General features: G+C 41.4%; 1 protein-coding gene across 2 annotated transcripts in view; it reads right to left on the bottom strand.

Moving 5' to 3' along the window:
* Positions 1 to 18,238, bottom strand: part of galc (galactosylceramidase) — a 62,938-nt gene that overhangs the window by 30,167 nt on the left and 14,533 nt on the right. The window contains exons 5-7 of one of the 2 annotated variants that reach the window (XM_033027705.1): positions 16,925 to 17,064; positions 13,524 to 13,562; positions 9,676 to 9,803 (exon numbers count right to left, since the gene is read on the bottom strand). In XM_033027705.1, coding sequence (XP_032883596.1) covers positions 9,676 to 9,803; positions 13,524 to 13,562; positions 16,925 to 17,064 — 307 coding nt within the window. The remainder of the gene's footprint in view (positions 1 to 9,675; positions 9,804 to 13,523; positions 13,563 to 16,924; positions 17,065 to 18,238) is intronic. The other variant, XM_033027704.1, reaches the window with a different exon arrangement.

Below are 18,238 nucleotides of genomic sequence, written 5' to 3'. Positions count from 1 at the left end.
AATTTTGCAACATCAATGGAAGATGAGAGCTAGGGCAAACAAAAAAATTTCAATTAACGAGAAATAATTTAAAATGCAACAACCATAGCATTCTTTCATTTAAAAAAAACACTTTAAAAATGGAGCTGCAAATTTCCAAAGTATATAACTGTGAATATAACTGGACTGAACCATGGAATATAGGTAATGGATTGAGAACCGAAAGATAATGTTGTAAAGCATGTGAATATATGACTTACGAGAATGATGAGGTCCCTTGACCTCTCTGTGCATAGTTCAGTTTACCGTAATCCCAATTACCTATTCTACCTAGTCTACCGTAGCAACCTACACCCCATTGTTTATCAAGAATCTACCTCTATCTTCAAAATGTTCCAAGACCAAGCTTCTATTACCCTTTCATTTAGTGTGGAAACAGGCCCTTCGGCCCAACGTGCCTACACCAGCCAACATGCCCCATCTACACTAGTCTCACCTGCATGCATTTGGCCTAAATCCCTCTAAACCTATCCTATCTATGTATCTGTCTAAATGTTTCTTCAATGTTGTGAGTGTACCTCCAGCAGCGTGTTCCATATACCCTTTGTGTAAAAAAAGTTGTCCCTCAGGTTCCTATTAAATCTCTTCCCTCACACCTCATGCCTATATCTAAGAGTGTAAGAAAGGACTGCAGATGCTGGTAAAATCGAAGGTTGACACAAAATGGTGGAGTAACTCAGCGGGTGAGGTTCACTAGGGGGGTCTCCTCGATATCCCTCAGCTCCGCTCTTAACCCCCTCCCCCATTCGCAACAAGGACAGAGTTCCCCTTGTCCTCACCTCCCACCCCATCAGCTGTCGTATACAGCATATAATCCTCCAACATTTTCGCCACCTCCAACGGGATCCCACTACTGGCCACATCTTCCCATCTCCACCCCTTTCTGCTTTCTGCAGAGACCGTTCCCTCCGTAACTCCCTGGTCAACTCGTCCCTTCCTACCTAAACCACCCCTTCCCCAGGTACTTTCAACTGCAGGTGAAGCAACACCTGTCCCTTTACCTCCCCTTTCGACTCCATCCAAGGACCTAAACAGTCTTTCCAGGTGAGGCAGAGGTTCGCTTGCACCTCCTCCAACCTCATCTACCGTATCCGCTGTTCCAGATGTGAACTTCTCTACATCGGCGAGACCAAGTGCAGGCTCGGCGATCGTTTCGCTCAACACCTCCACTCAGTTTGTCTTAAATTATATGACCTCCCGGTGGCCCAACACTTCAACTCCCTCTCCCATTCCCAATCTGACCTTTCTGTCCTGGGCCTCCTCCATTGTCACAGTAAGGCCCAGTACAAATTGGAGGAACAGCACCTCATATTTTGCTTGGGTAGTTTACACCCCAGCGGTATGAACATTGACTTCTCTAACTTCAGATTGCCCTTGCTTTCTCTCTCCTTCCCCTTTCCCCTCCTAGTACTCCCACTAGTCTTACTGTCTCCGACTACATTCTATCTTTGTCCAGCCCCTCCCCTGACATCAGTCTGAAGAAGGGTCTCGACCCAAAACGTCACCCATTCCTTCTCTCCGTAGTTGCTGCCTCACCTGCAGAGTTACTCCAGCATTTTGTATCTACCCTTATGCTTATGTCGTCTGGTTCTCAATACCCCCACTCTTGGTAAAAGGCTCTGTGCATTTACCTTATCTATGTCTCTCATGATCTTATACACCTCCATAAGATCACCCCTCATCCTCCTGTGCTCCAAGGAATAAAGCCCTAGCCTGCAACTGTAATATGACCTCCGAACCTCTATACCTAATACTCTGACCGATGAAGGGCACTGAGCCGAAAAAGCCTTCTTGAGCATTCTATCTGCTTGTGACTGCACTCATAAATCCCTCTGCTCTACAACACTCCCCAGAGCCCTGCCATTCACTGCTTATGTTCTGCCCTGGTTTGACACCTCGTACTTCTCTGTATTAAACCCCATTAAATATTCTTCAGCGCACCTGCTCAATGTGACAACCATCTTCGTTATTTACTCCGTGCAAATGTCAACATCCCGCAGGATCATGTTTCGATCAATACTAGGAAAAGCTAGAAGGGGTTAAGCATCTATAGAAGTACATAAAATAATGAGGCATGGATAGGATGGACACTCAGAGCCTTTTTTCTCTCGGAAGGAAATGGCAAATACCAAAGGGCACAGGCACAGGCACAGACACAGACACAGACACAGACACAGACACACAGACACAGACACAGACACACACACCCCCCCCCCCCCCCCCACACACACACACACACACACACACACACAGAGGTTGCGGAGCGCATGGAACATGCTGCTAGGGTTGGTGGTTGAGGCAGATATGGAATTTAAGAGACTTTTGGATAGGCATATTGAAATGCAGGGAATGGAGGGATGTGGATTATGTGCAGGTAGATAAAATTTGTCTTGGCATCATGTTCGCATATACATCGTGGGCTGAAAGGCCTATTCCTGTGTGGTACTGCTCTACGTTCTTTTTTTTACATGCAGAGAAGGGCGAGGTGTTGGGATATAATGGGAATGTCAATGAATGTTGTGGTGACCAAGAAACAACGAATGAAAGAATGGTGATAATGCTGTCTGAAAATGAGCAGTGAAGGATTTTTCATTACACTGATTCTTTTGCGTACGGTACAACTGAAAGGCAAGGAAGAACAGAAGAGACAAAACAAAAATACAATGCTGGTAAAGCATGATACTAAACTCTGCAGATGACAGAAATATTCATTAACATAGAATGCTGGAAACACTCAGAAAGCATTGTAAGTCAGAAGCATTTATGGAGAGGGAAAAATAGTGCTAACATAACTTTTCTGATACAGACTAAGAAGTTTAATATCTGAAATTGTTGAATTATACTTTGAGTCCTGAGTGTAGCAACATACCTGGTTAGCGTTTGTGATAACATTCCTTGAGCTTACATTGGGCTTTGTTAGAACATTGTCATTGTAATTCTCCATCTATCTCCCCCTCCCCTCTGACCTTTCTCTTTGGTCTCTTAAAATGTTGTAATGAAGCTTGATGTAAGCTTGAGGAACATGATTCTATCCTTATTTAAGCATGTTGGCGCCATAGGATTTGGCACTGAATTCAGATAACCATCTGTCTGTCTGCACATTCGATCATAAAATTCTCTGTAACTTCTCCTCTTAAGCCCCTCACTTCTCTAACACTTAACACCTCCTTTATTTCGAAACGTTCCTTTTACCGAAAACTGGTCATCGATTTTAAACATTAAGTCTACAAATGCTGCCAGATTTGTGAAGCATTTATTCCTATTGTTTTAAATTGGCCCACCACTAATCCATTCTCGTTTTAATTATGAAATAAATGAGTTTATTTTTGGATGAAAAGGTTAACAGGCCAGAGTTAGAGTTGGAAATTAGTTACATTTTAAATTCCAAAATTCAATGCAGAGGAGATTGCAAACACTTTTACAAAGACATGAGACACCTCACAGGCAAGGGAGGTGGTGAGGGTTGGGTTGATATTAATTATTATTAATTGTAGTCCTTGGTCTCAGTATTTACATTCAGATACTTAGAATAATTTTAAATGAAACAGAAAATCAGCATTGCACCTCAATTATGAACCAAGAAAATAAATAATGTCTTATCCCGTAAAAAGTACATTTTATATAAAGATCACTGGCCATGGAAGATGTTCTTAACGTGGAAGATATTCCCATCACAGGTAAACAAGAAAAGGGTTTTTGCCATAAAAAACAAAGTTTCAACTACAGCCTTCCATAATGTTTGGGACAAAGAGCCATCATTTATTTATTTGCCTCTGTACTCCACAATTTGAGATATGTAATAGAAAAAAAATCACATGTGGTTAAAGTGCACATTTTTATACATTTTGGTTTCACCATGTAGAAATTACAGCAGTGTTTATACATAGTCTCCCCATTTCAATGTTTGGGACACAGGCGTCTGTAATTATTCAGATGTGTTTAATTGCCTCCTTAATGCAGGTATAAGAGAGCTCTCAGCACCTTGTCTTTCCTCCAGCATTTCAATCACATTTGGAAACATTTATTGCTGTTTATCAACATGAGGACCAAAGTTGTACCAATGAAAGTCAAAGAAGCCATTATGAGATTGAGAAACAAGATTAAAACTGTTAGAGATATCAGCCAAACCTTAGGCTTACCAACTGTTTGGAACATCATTAAGAAGAAAGCGAGCACTGGTGAGCTTACTAATCGCAAAGGGACTGGCAGGCCAAGACCTCCACAGCTGATGACAGAAAAACTCTCTCCATAATAAAGAAAAATCCCCAAACACCTGCGCGACATTAGAAACACTATTCAGGAGTCAGGTGTGGATTTGTCAATGACCACTGTCTGCTGAAGACTTCATGAACGGAGATATAGAGGCTACACTGCAAGATGCAAACCACTGGTTAGCTGCAAAAATAGGATGGCCAGGTTACAGTTTGCCAAGAAGTACTGAAAAGAGCAACCACAGTTCTGGATAAAGGTCTTGTGGGCAGATGAGCCGAAGATGAACATATCAGAGTGATGGCAAGAGCAAAGTATGGAGGAGAGAAGGAACTGCCCAAGATCCAAAGCATGCCACCTCATATGTGAAACACGGTGGTGGGGCTGTTATGGCCTGGGCATGTATAGCTGCTGAAGGTACTGGGTTCACTTACCTTGATTGATGATACAACTGCTGATGGTAGTAGCATAATGAATTCTGAAATGTATAGACACATCCTATCTGCTCAAGTTCAAACAAATGCCTCAAAACTCATTGGCCGGCGGTTCATTCTACAGCAAGACAATGATCCCACACATACTGTTAAAGCAACAAAGGAGTTTTTTAAAGCTAAGAAATGGTCAATTCTTGAGTGGCCAAGTCAATCACCCAATCTGAACCCAATTGAGCATGCCTTTTATATACTGAAGCGAAAACTGAAGGGGACTAGCTCCCAAAACAAGCATAAGCTAAAGATGGCTGCAATACAGGCCAGGCAGAGCATCACCGGAGAAGACATCCAGCAAATGGTGATGCCCATGAATCGCAGACTTCAAGCAGTTATTGCATGCAAAGGATATGCAACAAAATACTAAACATGACTACTTTCATTTCATGACATTGCTATGTCCCAAACATTACGGTGCCCTGAAATGGGGTGGGGACTATGTGAAACCAAAATGTATAAAAATACCCTTTATTAAAATCTGACAGTGTGCACTTTAACCACATGTGATTTTTTCTATTACAAATCTCAAATTGTGGAGTACAGAGGCAAATAAATAGATGATGGGTCTTTGTCCCAAACATTATGGAGGGCACTGTCTATAGTAAAGCACTGGATAAGCACAATTGTCGCAGAAGAGATGTCTCCTTGACCCTGTTTTGAGGGTGAAGGGAGTTTAATGTGACCAGACTATTCCTCTCAGGGCAGAGCAACTAGTCCTGCAACATGGGGTTAATTTCTCACAAGAGCCACAGTGGCCCTTGACCCGTTGACAAAGTGACTATCACCAGGTGGCACCTAGGCCTGCAGCTGCTCCATTTTATTCCTTTTTACTTTTGACAGCCAAACTACTGCATTTTCCATTATACATATGAGAGTAATTCGGTCAGTCTACCCATTCTGTCATATAAATGTCTGCAGCTTCTCCTCTTTAATCCCCCACTTCTCTGAAACTTAAAATCTCCTTGATTTCTAAACGTTCCTCGTATTGATGACTGGCCATCGATCTGAAACATTAATTCCACAAATCTCTCCACATAGGCTGCCTGAGATTTTCTAGGATTTTTTTCCATATTATTTGAAGTTGTCCCACTCTCGTTTCAAGTATGAAATAAATGAGCTTACTTATGGATGAAAAAACAGGCACCTTGGTTGATACCTTGCATTCTTTTACACTAATACTAAACTAATATCACTATATTTTCCCCGCATTCCTATCATCTTCCCCTTCTTGCCACCACCCATCCCCCTCACCTGACAACCATTCACCTGCATGCTAGGGTCAATTTACAGTGAACAATTAACCAACAAACCTGCATGCCTTTAGGAGGTGACGCACCCTGAGGAAATCCATGCAGTCTCAGGAAGAATGTGTAAACTCACTCTAATGTTAACATTGTAAAATATTATCAATATATCTCATTCTATCGGTTAAACAGCCAATATTTGCTATCTTGCGAAATCACCTTGTAGAAAGTAAGTCTTGCATGGTTGAGAAAGATTCCTTGTTCAATCCACAGTCAATATTAATTTAGCTGGCATGGCATAGTGTCTTATTGACATAGAGTTGGAGAGGAGAAAGTTGGCAAAAGTAGAGATGAGTGGAAGGAGGGGAATGGAACAGGTTGACAGTAGTGGGAGAAATGTGTCAGGGGTAGAGGGCATATTCAGGGGTTTCACTGAAATTTGAGACTTCAATGTTCATACTATTATTGGTTTGTAGGCTACGTATGAGGTGTTGTTCTTCCAGTGTGCGTGTTGCCTTACTCTGGCAATGAAGGTGGTTGAAGAGAGTAAGGTCTGTAAAGGAACGAGAAGGGGCGTTAAGTGGGAAAGGGTTAGCAACCAGGCGCTATAAAACTGTCCTTGTCAAACTGAGCTCAAGTGTTCGAGGAAAGTCGACGTCCACTCTTGGTTTCGCCGATTTAGAGGAGGTCACAACAGATGCACCGAATGCAATGGACGAGATAGGAAGATTTGCAAGTGAACCTCTGTCTCACCTGGAATGGAGGCGAGAGAGATTTTATAACACAGATGCAGAAACTGAGTAACAGAAAAACGGTAATCCCCGAGTGTCTTGTTTCATTACTTGATTTATAATGTTAATATGTCCCTTTGAAGAATTTTTATTTCAGGCCACAGTCCATTGATAAATCCTACTAAAATACTTTATTGAAATAACTCAAATCTACTTTAAAATCTGCTAATGGGATCCACAAAAGAAAACTGTCAGTCGTTCAAGATACCATCAGTTGTTATTCTTAATTCAGTTCTTTGCTTGTTTTGTTTTTTTGTGGTATGTTCAAGTTAAAAGTTTTTTTTTAAAAAACCTAATTTGTCTTTAGTTAGTCTTTCTTCCTCACCATCTGCATCCCCGCACGATAAAAATCAAAACATGAAAACACCCTTTGAATTTAGGCTAGAAATTTAAGCCAGCAATTGTCTCATAGAACAAATGTCCACTTTTGAACAAATACAACATATGGTTAACTTATGTCAAATTACATATATTGTTTATTTGTAATGTAGCTTCTTATATTTGCGTGTGGGTAGGCTGAAAACTAGAGACGTGAGAGTTCTGATGCCTCTGTGATAAATTAGACAATTGAGGCAGAGTATATTAATATTAAACAATTAAGTATCTCTGGTATTTCAGGAGAGTGGGAGATGCAAAAGATTAAAGTAGTAGTACATTTTATTTGGCTTCATTTTCTGTAATACTTCTTTATTACCGTGACAATCTAATATCTAAAAAAAAAGCTTCTTGACTCTTGGAATCAGTACAAGCAGATAATGTACATGTTTAAGAAGGAACTGCAGATGCTGGAAAATTGAAGGTAGACAAAATTGTTGGAGAAACTCAGCGGGTGAGGCAGCATCTATGGAGCGAAGGAAATCGGGCCGAAACGTCTGAAGAACAGTTTCGGCCCGAAACGTTGCCTATTTCCTTTGCTCCATAGATGCTGCCGCACCCACTGAGTTTCTCCAGCACTTTTGTCTACCTCAGATAATGTACATGTCTGCTGTGTCTAACCATTCTGTAGCTTGATTCCATTTCACAGGGTTTCCAAGTGCACGAGATTCATATTTGAAACTTAGAGAGTGGTCTGTTGGCAATGGTACAGCATACTAATGATTCATAACAAACAGTAGTGGGAAGATTTAAAGCAGCAGTGTGAAAGTTTAGAAGAGCGTTGTGAGAACACAGCTGAGGCAGCGTGTTTCCAGGTGGAGCAGAGCAGGTGCTGGAATGTTTGACAGAGTGCCAAACACAAAGTGCTGGAGGAATTCAGCAGATCAATCAGCATCAGTGGAGGAATGGACAGGCAAACTCGTTGCCAGTCGGGAATCTTGTTCAGACAGATAGTGACATTAAAATGATCTGAAGAAGAGTCCCATTCCGAAACATCGTCTGTCCATTTTCTCCATAGATGCTGATGACACACCGAGTTCTTCCCGCACATTGTGAATTACTCAAGATTCCAGCACCTGCTGTTTCTTGTCTCCATTTAAGAGTGCCATTTGATCACAAAATGCTGGATTAGCTCATTGAGATGCACAGCAGCCAATAATAAGTGGATGTACAGTGGAGCGGCCTCTTTGGAGTGGGTGTTTTGGGAAAGGCTGCGTTTTGTGGTGCTGTCTTTAGAGGGTAAATATTGGCTTTGTGGAAGGAGTGTAATGCCCCTGTCCCACTTAGGAAGCCTGAACGGAAACCTCTGGAGACTTTGCGCCACACCCAAGGTTTCCGTGCGGTTCCCGGAGGTTTTTGTCAGTCTCCCTACCTGCTTCCACTACCTGCAACCTCCGGCAACCACCTGCAACCTCCGGGAACCGCACGGAAACCTTGGGTAGGGCGCAAAGTCTCGAGAGGTTTCCGTTCATGTTTCCTAAGTGGGACAGGGGCATTATAAGGGTAGCCGTGGAGGATTGTTTTTCTGACTGGAGGTCTGAGACCAGTGGAGTGCTCCAGGGGTTGGTGCCATGTCCACTGTTGTTTGTTATTACATTAACAAGTTGGTTGACAAGGCACTTAACATTATTAGTAAATATGCAATGACACCAATATTGGTGGTATAGTGGACAGTGAGGAAGGATATCTATGTTTACAATAGTATATAGATCAAAAAGAATCAAAATGCTGCACGAATAATGCATCTCTGGGAGACATTTTTCTTTGGAGCTTAGGAGGCTGAAGCGTGACCTTATTGAGGTGCGCAAGATTTATGAGGAGCATGTACAAGGTGAACGCTCACAGCATTTTTCCCCGGAGTAGAGGATTCTAAAACTAGAGGGCATAGACTTAAGGTGAGAGGGCAGGTATTCAATAGGGATCACATTGGCAACTTTTTCACTCAGAGGGTGGCCCATATATGGAATGAGCTGCCAGAGGAAGATACAATTTCAACTTTCAAAAGACGTGTGGACAGATATATGGATAGGGAGGGTTTAGAGTGATACGGGCAAATGGGACTAGCCAGAATATGTGCTTGGATAGCATGGACAAAGTGGGCCAAATGCACGTTTCCATGCAATATAGCTTTATGGTTATAAGCGTTCATTTACGTACTCTGGAGCTGGGTGAAGGGCATGTAATTAAAATGCAAAGCCATTGAGCTGTTCCCTTATGATCTGTTTTTTTGATGATCCAACCTGGCTTTTTGTTCTTAACCCATCAAATTTAAGCCTATTCTTCCTGAAAGACCACAAAAAGGTCCAGCAGAAATATATTCACGCTGAGGATAAAATATCATGAAAAATACAACTCAAACCAAAATCAGATTGTAAACTACTGCCAGTGAAACAGGATATCAAATGCCCATAATCCACAATAGTTCTCAATAAAATCCTGTACGTCAATTCAAACTCTGCCTGGACCATGAAGAAAGATAATATCATAAGAGCTGACATTTTATGATGCAATTTAGCCCCAAAAACTTACCCTATAATTTCAACTGCGTCACTTAGGTATGGATCAACTATTAAATCATTTGCGATCCCCCACTTTCCATCTGCAGCAATAATACCAACATTCTTTAAACCAACTTTATCCAGTGATTGACGCAGCACCTTTGCAACAGATAAGAATGAAAATCACTGGACTAACAATGAAAATAGGAACTAAAAGTCACCCTGAAAACTCACACACGCGAGGCATCTTACAAGGGCAGAACCTGGGAGCAAACAGAATTCAAACTAACATAGTTGTTGCCTTAGGGGGTCAGAGATCCAGGTTCAATCCTGCCCATGGGTGCTGTTGGTACAGAGTTTGTATGTTCTCCCCTGACTTGCGTGGGTTTTCTCCTGGTGCTCTGGTTTCCTCCCACACTCCAAAGACATACAGGTCTGTAGGTTAATTGGCTTTAGTAAAATTGTAAATTGTCCCCAGTGTGTGTAGGATAGTGTTAGTGTGCGGGGATCGCTGGTCGGCACAGATTCTGTGGGCTGTAGGGCCTGTTTCCGCGTTGTTTCGTCAAACTAAACTAAAAAAGGCTCATCACCATAGTTAGAGGGCAAAAGAAAGTACAGACAAATTAGGAAATGGCAAATAAGCGACATATGGGACTTTAAATGACTTAAGTTTGTAGAATGGAAGGAAGTAAAACAAAGTGGCCTCACCACTGTGAACTACCGGGAAAAATCACAGAGACTTCATGATGATTTGTACAATGTAATAAAGCTGAAGAAAGACAGTAAGTGAGAAAGAATAAGCAGAGTGACGATAAGAACAAATAACAGACAGAAAGGCAGCTGGAATGGAGATAGCCTGGAAGACAGAAGGGGAGAAGGATCAACTAATTCACTATTTTTTGTATCTAGGTAGAATTATTTGGCAACCATAGCTCTGGACACTATCCTGGCTCTGGTGCTGAAGAACAGTACTGCAGAAATAGCCACAGCTTGTCCATTATAGCTCCAACCGTTCCACCATCTTATAAAGTGGAATATTACCCAGCATGTCTTGTCGACATGATAGGATGACAACTACTTTTTAATCTTTATAGTACATCAAAATACCATGCTGCCTTTTCCCATCTGTGCCATTCATATGGTGAAGGTGCTCACACGTTGTTAGCTTGCGTGTTCCAGGATTTTGACTTGGTAATAACATACATCAAGGGCTGGATGGTGTGTGCCTTGGAGAATGTGCAGCCGGGAATGCTACAGTGTTTTCTATTCTCGACCTTCTAGACAGAGGGGTTTTAGTTTTGTGAGCTGTTCTGTGTTTTTGACTCATTAACATGCATCCAGGGTTGGGTGGTATGTGCAAGTTACTGTAGTACAATTTGTAAATGGCTTGCACTAAAACGAGTTATCATTGTCTAAAGGAAGATGTTCTTTCTGGCAGCAAATGAGGTGCCAAGCAAGCAGGCTACCATCTTGCATATTGTTGGGCTTCCTGGGGTGATGCACTTCTAGCGCACTTGAAATGCTTCTTGAAAGCATTGCACTACTTCATCTGTGATTTCTAACAAATTACAATAATTTACAAGTTATATCAAATTAATATATAATCAGTTCAAGGAAAAAAATATGGGGAGTTTAATTGAACAAAATATTGAGAAAGATAGAAACCAACTGATGAACATTCACATTCACTTGTCTTATTGACTCTATTCAAATACACAATTTTCCAAAACATTGCTCAGTCATAAAAAATCATCCTTATTACAAATTCAACATTTATCAGTGTGGTAGTGACAATATATTGAACTTTGCAACTAAATTTGAAGTCTATTGAGAATAAAGCAGGGAGGCAAAGCTGATGCTACTATGTAAGCTGCTCAGTACCGACTGGATTTGAAATTCTTGGTACACCTTTCCAAATGTAAACGTAGTAAACATTGAAAATTCTTCTCACACGAGGCAAAATCTACGTTATATACATTTCCACAAATAATATTAAAAAAGCCAGTGACACTTGCTACAGATGAAATAGGAGCAAAAACAGCCAGAGCTCTTCTACTTTCTCAAAACAAATGGAAGCAAAGATTGTTCTGGACATAATGATAACCTTAATCACAGAAATCATCTCTTTGTATCGTGCTAAAATATAAAACCAGTTGTTGTAATTTTATATAATCATTTTAAATGTTGCCTACAAAATGCTACCATTTTAATAAATATAAATAAATTTACTCTTGGGATTTTGACTCATTAACATACACACAGGGCTGGATGGCATGCGCAAGTTACTGTAATACAATTTGCCAAATAATAAATGTACAGGTGCACAACCTTTTATCCGGAGTTCCGGAAACCGAAAAACTTCGAAAACCGGCCATTTTTTCCAGGATGTCGTCTGCACACCAAAGCAAAGATCCTATAGCTCCGCTATAGGATCTTTGCACCAAAGCTCGCGTTTGGCGCCAAACTTGACCCGAAACGACCCACGGTCAACCCAGGTCTGTACTACTGTAGCGGCTGCCTCAGAGACACTTAAACATCTGTAAATCATTGCTTAAATGTTAGCCAGTTAGTTTGGAGGGCTTTTATGTGAAGGGGGAAACTTTAATTCTTAGTCCCCTACCTGGTCGGAGAGGCGGGGAGCGGGCAATGCCTTACCGGGTCGCCGTGCAGTAAGCTCCGGAGGGCTGTGGCCGCCGACTCCCAGCTGGGGTTGCGGGCGTCCGGCCGCGGGCGGCGCCGGTTGTAGCATCGACCCCGGCAACTCTACCCCTGGCTGCGCGGCGCTCCAAATCCAGCTAGGCCCGCGGCTGGACGCCCGCAGCCCCAGCTCCGCGATGTTGTGTGTCGGCGGCCACAGTGCTCCGGAGCTTACCGCACGGCGACCCGGTAAGACATTGCCCGCTCCCCGCTGGTATCCCAGCGCTGCGACGCCGCAGAATCCCAACATCGCGGCGCTGGGGCTGCGGGCGTCCGGCCGCGGGCCGCGCTGGATTTGGAGCTCCGCGCAGCCAGGGGTAGAGTTGCCGGGGTCGGAGCTCCAACCGGCGCCGCCCGCGGCCGGACGCCCGCAGCCCCCAGCTCCGCGATGTTGGGAGTCGGCGGCCACAGCGCTCCGGAGCTTACTGCACGGCGACCCGGTAAGGCATTGCCCGCTCCCCGCCTTTCCGACCAGGTAGGGGACTAAGAATTAAAGTTTCCCCCTTCACCCCCCCACCCACCACATAAAATCCCTCCAAACTAACTGACTAACATTTATGCAATGATTCCCCGGTCTCCGGGGAGGAGGCAGCCGCTCCAGACTTTTCAAGCCGCCCGCGCTACCTACCTAATCTACGCTAAAAATCTTCCATTCGGAAATCCGAAAAATTCCGAAATCCGACAAGTGTCTGGTCCCAAGGTTTTCGGATAAAAGGTTGTGCACCTGTATATATAATTTTTAAAATAAATTTGCACAAAGTTTTTTGGGTAAACCAATAAAATGTAAAACAAAGTTTAAAGAAAACTTCATATACTTGCTCAAAATATAAATGTAGTCAAAACTTATTAAACATTTACATTTCATAAATTAGGCTTAAAAGAAAAAAAATTAGACATAAATATTTAATAAAAGAAAATCAAAAAATAGTCTGCAACAAAAATTATTGTAAGAGCTCCCTTTCCCACCAGCTCAATAGTCTGGTTTCCTCCCAAATCCAAACGATATGCTGATAGTTTAGCTGGATGCAAGGGAATCAGTGCGGTTGAAGGTCATGTGGGAGAGAATAGGTTACAGGGAAATAAGTGGGAGGATGGGAATACTCAGTGTTAAAATGGCCTACTGGGCAGAACGGCTGTCTTCTATGTCTTAAGAATATAAGTGAAAAAAAAGGAGAAACGTACCATTATATATTTTCTGTTATAACTTCTCTCATTCCAAATCTAGGACAGAAATGTAAAATAATCATATTAGGAACATTATTATTTGATTTTGCACATACTATTCTTAAATAAAAACTAGTGCCTACCTTATAACACCATAAACCTCACCACCAATTGTTTCGCATTTAAAATAAAACAAAATGCATCTATGACCATGTACATTTAGGAACACAATTATTTTCCTTCCAGACGAAACTCCATTGACCTTTCTTCCACATTAGAAATATCAGAATAAGTTTAGCATGAGAAAGCCAAGGTTTAAAAGTGTGGGGCAATTTTTTTACAGAGAATGGAGGGCACCTGAAACACGGTGCCAATGGTACTGGTGGAGGCAGATACAAAAGTGACATTTAAAAGACTTTTAGACAGGCACATGGGTATGCAGGGAATGGAAGGAAATGGATCACGTGCAGGCAGATGAGATTAGTTTTATCTTTGTATCATGTTTGGCACAGACATTGTGGGCTGAATGGCCTGTTCCTGTTCTCTACTGTTCCGTGTTCTATTGTATTAATAGCTTGACCCACTTATTAGAAACATAGAAAATAGGTGCAGGAGTAGGCCATTCGGCCCTTCGAGCCTGCACCGCCATTCAATATGATCATGGCTGATCATCCAACTCAGTATCCTGTACCTGCTTTCTCTCCATACCCCCTGATCCCTTTAGCCACGAGGGCCACATCTAACTCCCTCTTAAATATAGCCAATGAACTGGCCGCAACTACATTCTGTGGCAGAGAATTCCAGAGATTCACCATTCTCTGTGTAAATTTTTTTTTTCTCATCTCGGTCCAAAAAGATTTCCCCTTTATCCTTAAACTGTGACCCCTTGTTCTGGACTTCCCCAACATCGGGAACAATCTTCCTACATCTAGCCTGTCCAACCCCTTAAGAATTTTGTAAGTTTCTATAAGGGAGGTTCTACTGCAGTTGTACAGGGTATTGGTGAGACCACACCTGGAGTATTGTGTACAGTTTTGGTCTCCAAATCTGAGGAAAGACATTCTTGCCATAGAGGGAGTACAGAGAAGGTTCACCAGACTGATTCCTGGGATGTCAGGACTTTCATATGAAGAAAGACTGGATAGACTCGGCTTGTACTCGCTAGAATTTAGGAGATTGAGGGGGATCTTATAGAAACCTACAAAATTCTTAAGGGATTGGACAGGCTAGATGCAGGAAGATTGTTCCCGATGTTGGGGAAGTCCAAGGCAAGGGGTCACAGTTTAAGGATAAAGGGAAAATCCTTTAGGACCGAGATGAGAAAAACATTTTTCACACAGAGAGTGGTGAATCTCTGGAACTCTCTGCCACAGAAGTTAGTTGAGGCCTGTTCATTGGCTATATATAAGAGGGAGTTAGATGTGGCCCGTGTGGCTAAAGGGATCAGGGGGTATGGAGAGAAGCCAGGTACAGGATACTGAGTTGGATGATCAGCCATGAGCATATTGAATGGCGGTGCAGGCTCGAAGGGCCGAATGGCCTCCTGCATCTATTTTCTATGTTTCTAGGTTTCTAAAACAGTTCGTTTTGAACTTAGATTTCAGTATTTCTCCTTAATTGTACTGACATGCCAGGGTAAATTTCCTGGGATTTAGCATGTTTCTAGTACCTCCCTTCAGTACAATTCTTCATGAAAGAAACAATTTAGCTGCAGTTAACATATACAGTGAAACACTGTTAATCTGGCATGTGTGGATTTTAGTGTTACCAGAATTGTGGTATCAGATTCTCCAGGCTTTTGGCTGTTATTCCAATTAATACTCCAACATGCTTTTAATTCACTTTTTTTTTTACGGTGTGACACAATGATATCCTTGCAATTTTCTTGCAAACCTGGTAGGTTTAAATGTAGTGTGGAAGCCATGGCCTTTCTATGTTCATGGAAGACAATAATCTACCCTCAGTGAGCCAGATTTCAAACCATCAGTATTTCCTTTCAATTGGCTATATTTAAGAGGGAGTTAGATGTGACCCGTGTGGCTAAAGGGATCAGGGGTATGGGGAGAAGGCATGTACAGGATACTGAGTTGGATGATCAGCCATGATCGTATTGAATGGCGGTGCAGGCTCGAAGGGCCGAATGGCCTACTCCTGCACCTATTTTCTATGTTTCTTTGTAAGATCCCCCCCTCAATCTTCTAAATTCTAGCGAGTACAAGCCAAGTCTATCCAGTCTTTCTTCATATTATCGTTGAGAAATTTGTGAATACGTTAACTAAAATCCCTTCAATGTTTGCACCTTACTAAATATAGTGTCATTTGGATTACATTTAATCTCCAAGCTGTTTCTTCTGAAAGGATGTAATTTCACACAAAGCCATTAAAGTAATTCACTAGCCTAAATTCTGCATTATTCACAAAAACTTTACATTTGTACTTGCTGCACCCAATTCCACAGCATTTGTATTAACAAGGAAAGCATCTGTCCTTATATTGATCCCAAGGATATCCCACTGCATAATTATTGCCAGGGACAAAACCATCCATTTACCTCTGCTCTCTTTTTTCTATTGCTTGAAAGATTGTATTAGGTTATGACCGCCCCTTTTCAATCTTATCCTTTCATTTTCTGAATAAACTGTATGTAACACTTCATCAAATGCCTTTTACATAATAATAATAAACTTTATTTCGGACTCAAGGTCTAGACAAGGGACAACAATACATAAAAATACATTGCATATAAAAAACATCATAAAATACATATAAAATCTTAGATCACTTATAAAAGCATCATAAATTATATATTAAAAAAACAATACATTAATTAAAATCCAGAATAAAAAAGAATGATAAATGTCCTACAAGACAGCTATACCAGCTTCTCCACAACTGGGATTTGTAGCGTGTAGTGCTAAACCTTATGCTTGACAATGTCACATGTAACATACACCATATTTATTGCACTATCTCATTAAAATACCTTGTTATTTCATCAATATGAGTAACTTTTAAATAAAATATGCTCAGACTTCAAATTCTTCAAACTCTGTTATGTTTTCAATTGATTTAGTAAAGCTCCATACAATTATAAAATCTATGTAGTCATTTAGCATAATTGCTCTCTTTGATAATTTTATGAATTTTTCTGGAGTGCTACAAAAAAGTCTGATGTTTACTTTCCCAGTGCCATATTCTCCTCATTTCTGAAACTACATACCCAACATAGTATAATTAAATCTTTACCTTGCTAATAAAAGGTAGGTTTTTATCCTACATTCACCACTGATTCCATTTTGGAATTGTGTCTCTGAAACAGTGAATTAATTCAACATCATCTGCACATTAACATTTATGTGATATTATTGCAAACTAAACAACATGAGATAAGCTCTATTTTATTAAATATTTCTACTAACCCCAACATAATCAATGTCGAGATTATGATACAATTTAGCGCCATGAATCCATGAAGAAATATAAAAGGCAGTTCTGTCTGGGTAAACGTATGGCCAGTTCTCTCCACCACTAATCCAAGCAGGGAAAGCCCAGGGTAGTCCTGATAAGTGAAAGAAAAAAATTGCTTAAAACACAAATAACAATCAGGCAATATTAAATGGATAACAAGGGAAATCAGGGATATCAAAACAAAAGATGAAGCGTACAAATTAGCCAGAAAAAGCAGCCTACCAGAGGACTGGGAGAAATTCAGAAGAGTTTTCCAGCAGAGGAGGACAAAGGGCTTAATTAGGAAAGGGAAAATAGAAAATAGATTATGAAAGAAAAGTGGCAGGGAACATAAAAACTGACTGCAAAGGTTTTTATAGATATGTGAAGAGAAAGAGATTAGTTAAAACAAATGTAGGTTCTTTGCAGTCAGAAACAGGTGAATTGATCATGGGGAACAAGGAGGACATGGAAGACCAATTGAATAACTACTTTGGTTCCGTCTTCACTAAGGAAGACATAAATAATCTGCCGGAAATAGCAGGGGACCGCGGGTAAAATGAGATGGAGGAACTGAGTGAAATCCAGGTTAGCCGGGAAGTGGTGTTAGGTAAATTGAATGGATTAAAGACCGATAAATCCCCAGGGCCGGATAGGCTGCATCCCAGAGTACTTAAGGAAGTAGCCCCAGAAATAGTGGATGCATTAGTGATAATTTTTCAAAACTCTTTAGATTCTGGAGTAGTTCCTGAGGATTGGAGGGTAGTTATTGTAACCCCACTTTTTAAAAAGGGAGGGAGAGGGAAAACGGGGAATTACAGACCAGTTAGTCTAACATCGGTAGTGGGGAAACTGCTAGAGTCAGTTATAAAGATGGGATAGCAGCACATTTGGAAAGTGGTGAAATCATTGGACAAAGTCAGCATGGATTTACGAAAGGTAAATCATGTCTGACGAACCATAGAATTTTTCGAGGATGTAACTAGTAGAGTGGATAAGGGAGAACCAGTGGATGTGTTATATCTGGACTTTCAGAAGGCTTTCGACAAGGTCCCACATAAGAGATCAGTATACAAACTTAAAGCACACGGTATTGGGGGTTCAGTATTGATGTGGATAGAGAACTGGCTAGCAAACAGGAAGCAAAGAGTAGGAGTAAACGGGTCCTTTTCAGAATGGCAGGGAGTGACTAGTGGGGTACCGCAAGGCTCAGTGCTGGGACCCCAGCTATTTACAATATATATTAATGATTTGGACGAGGGAATTGAATGCAACATCTCCAAGTT

This window comes from Amblyraja radiata, chromosome 9, assembly GCF_010909765.2.
Source record: "Amblyraja radiata isolate CabotCenter1 chromosome 9, sAmbRad1.1.pri, whole genome shotgun sequence".
Lineage (NCBI taxonomy): Eukaryota > Metazoa > Chordata > Chondrichthyes > Rajiformes > Rajidae > Amblyraja > Amblyraja radiata.
This window is presented reverse-complemented; position numbering and strand designations above follow the sequence as displayed.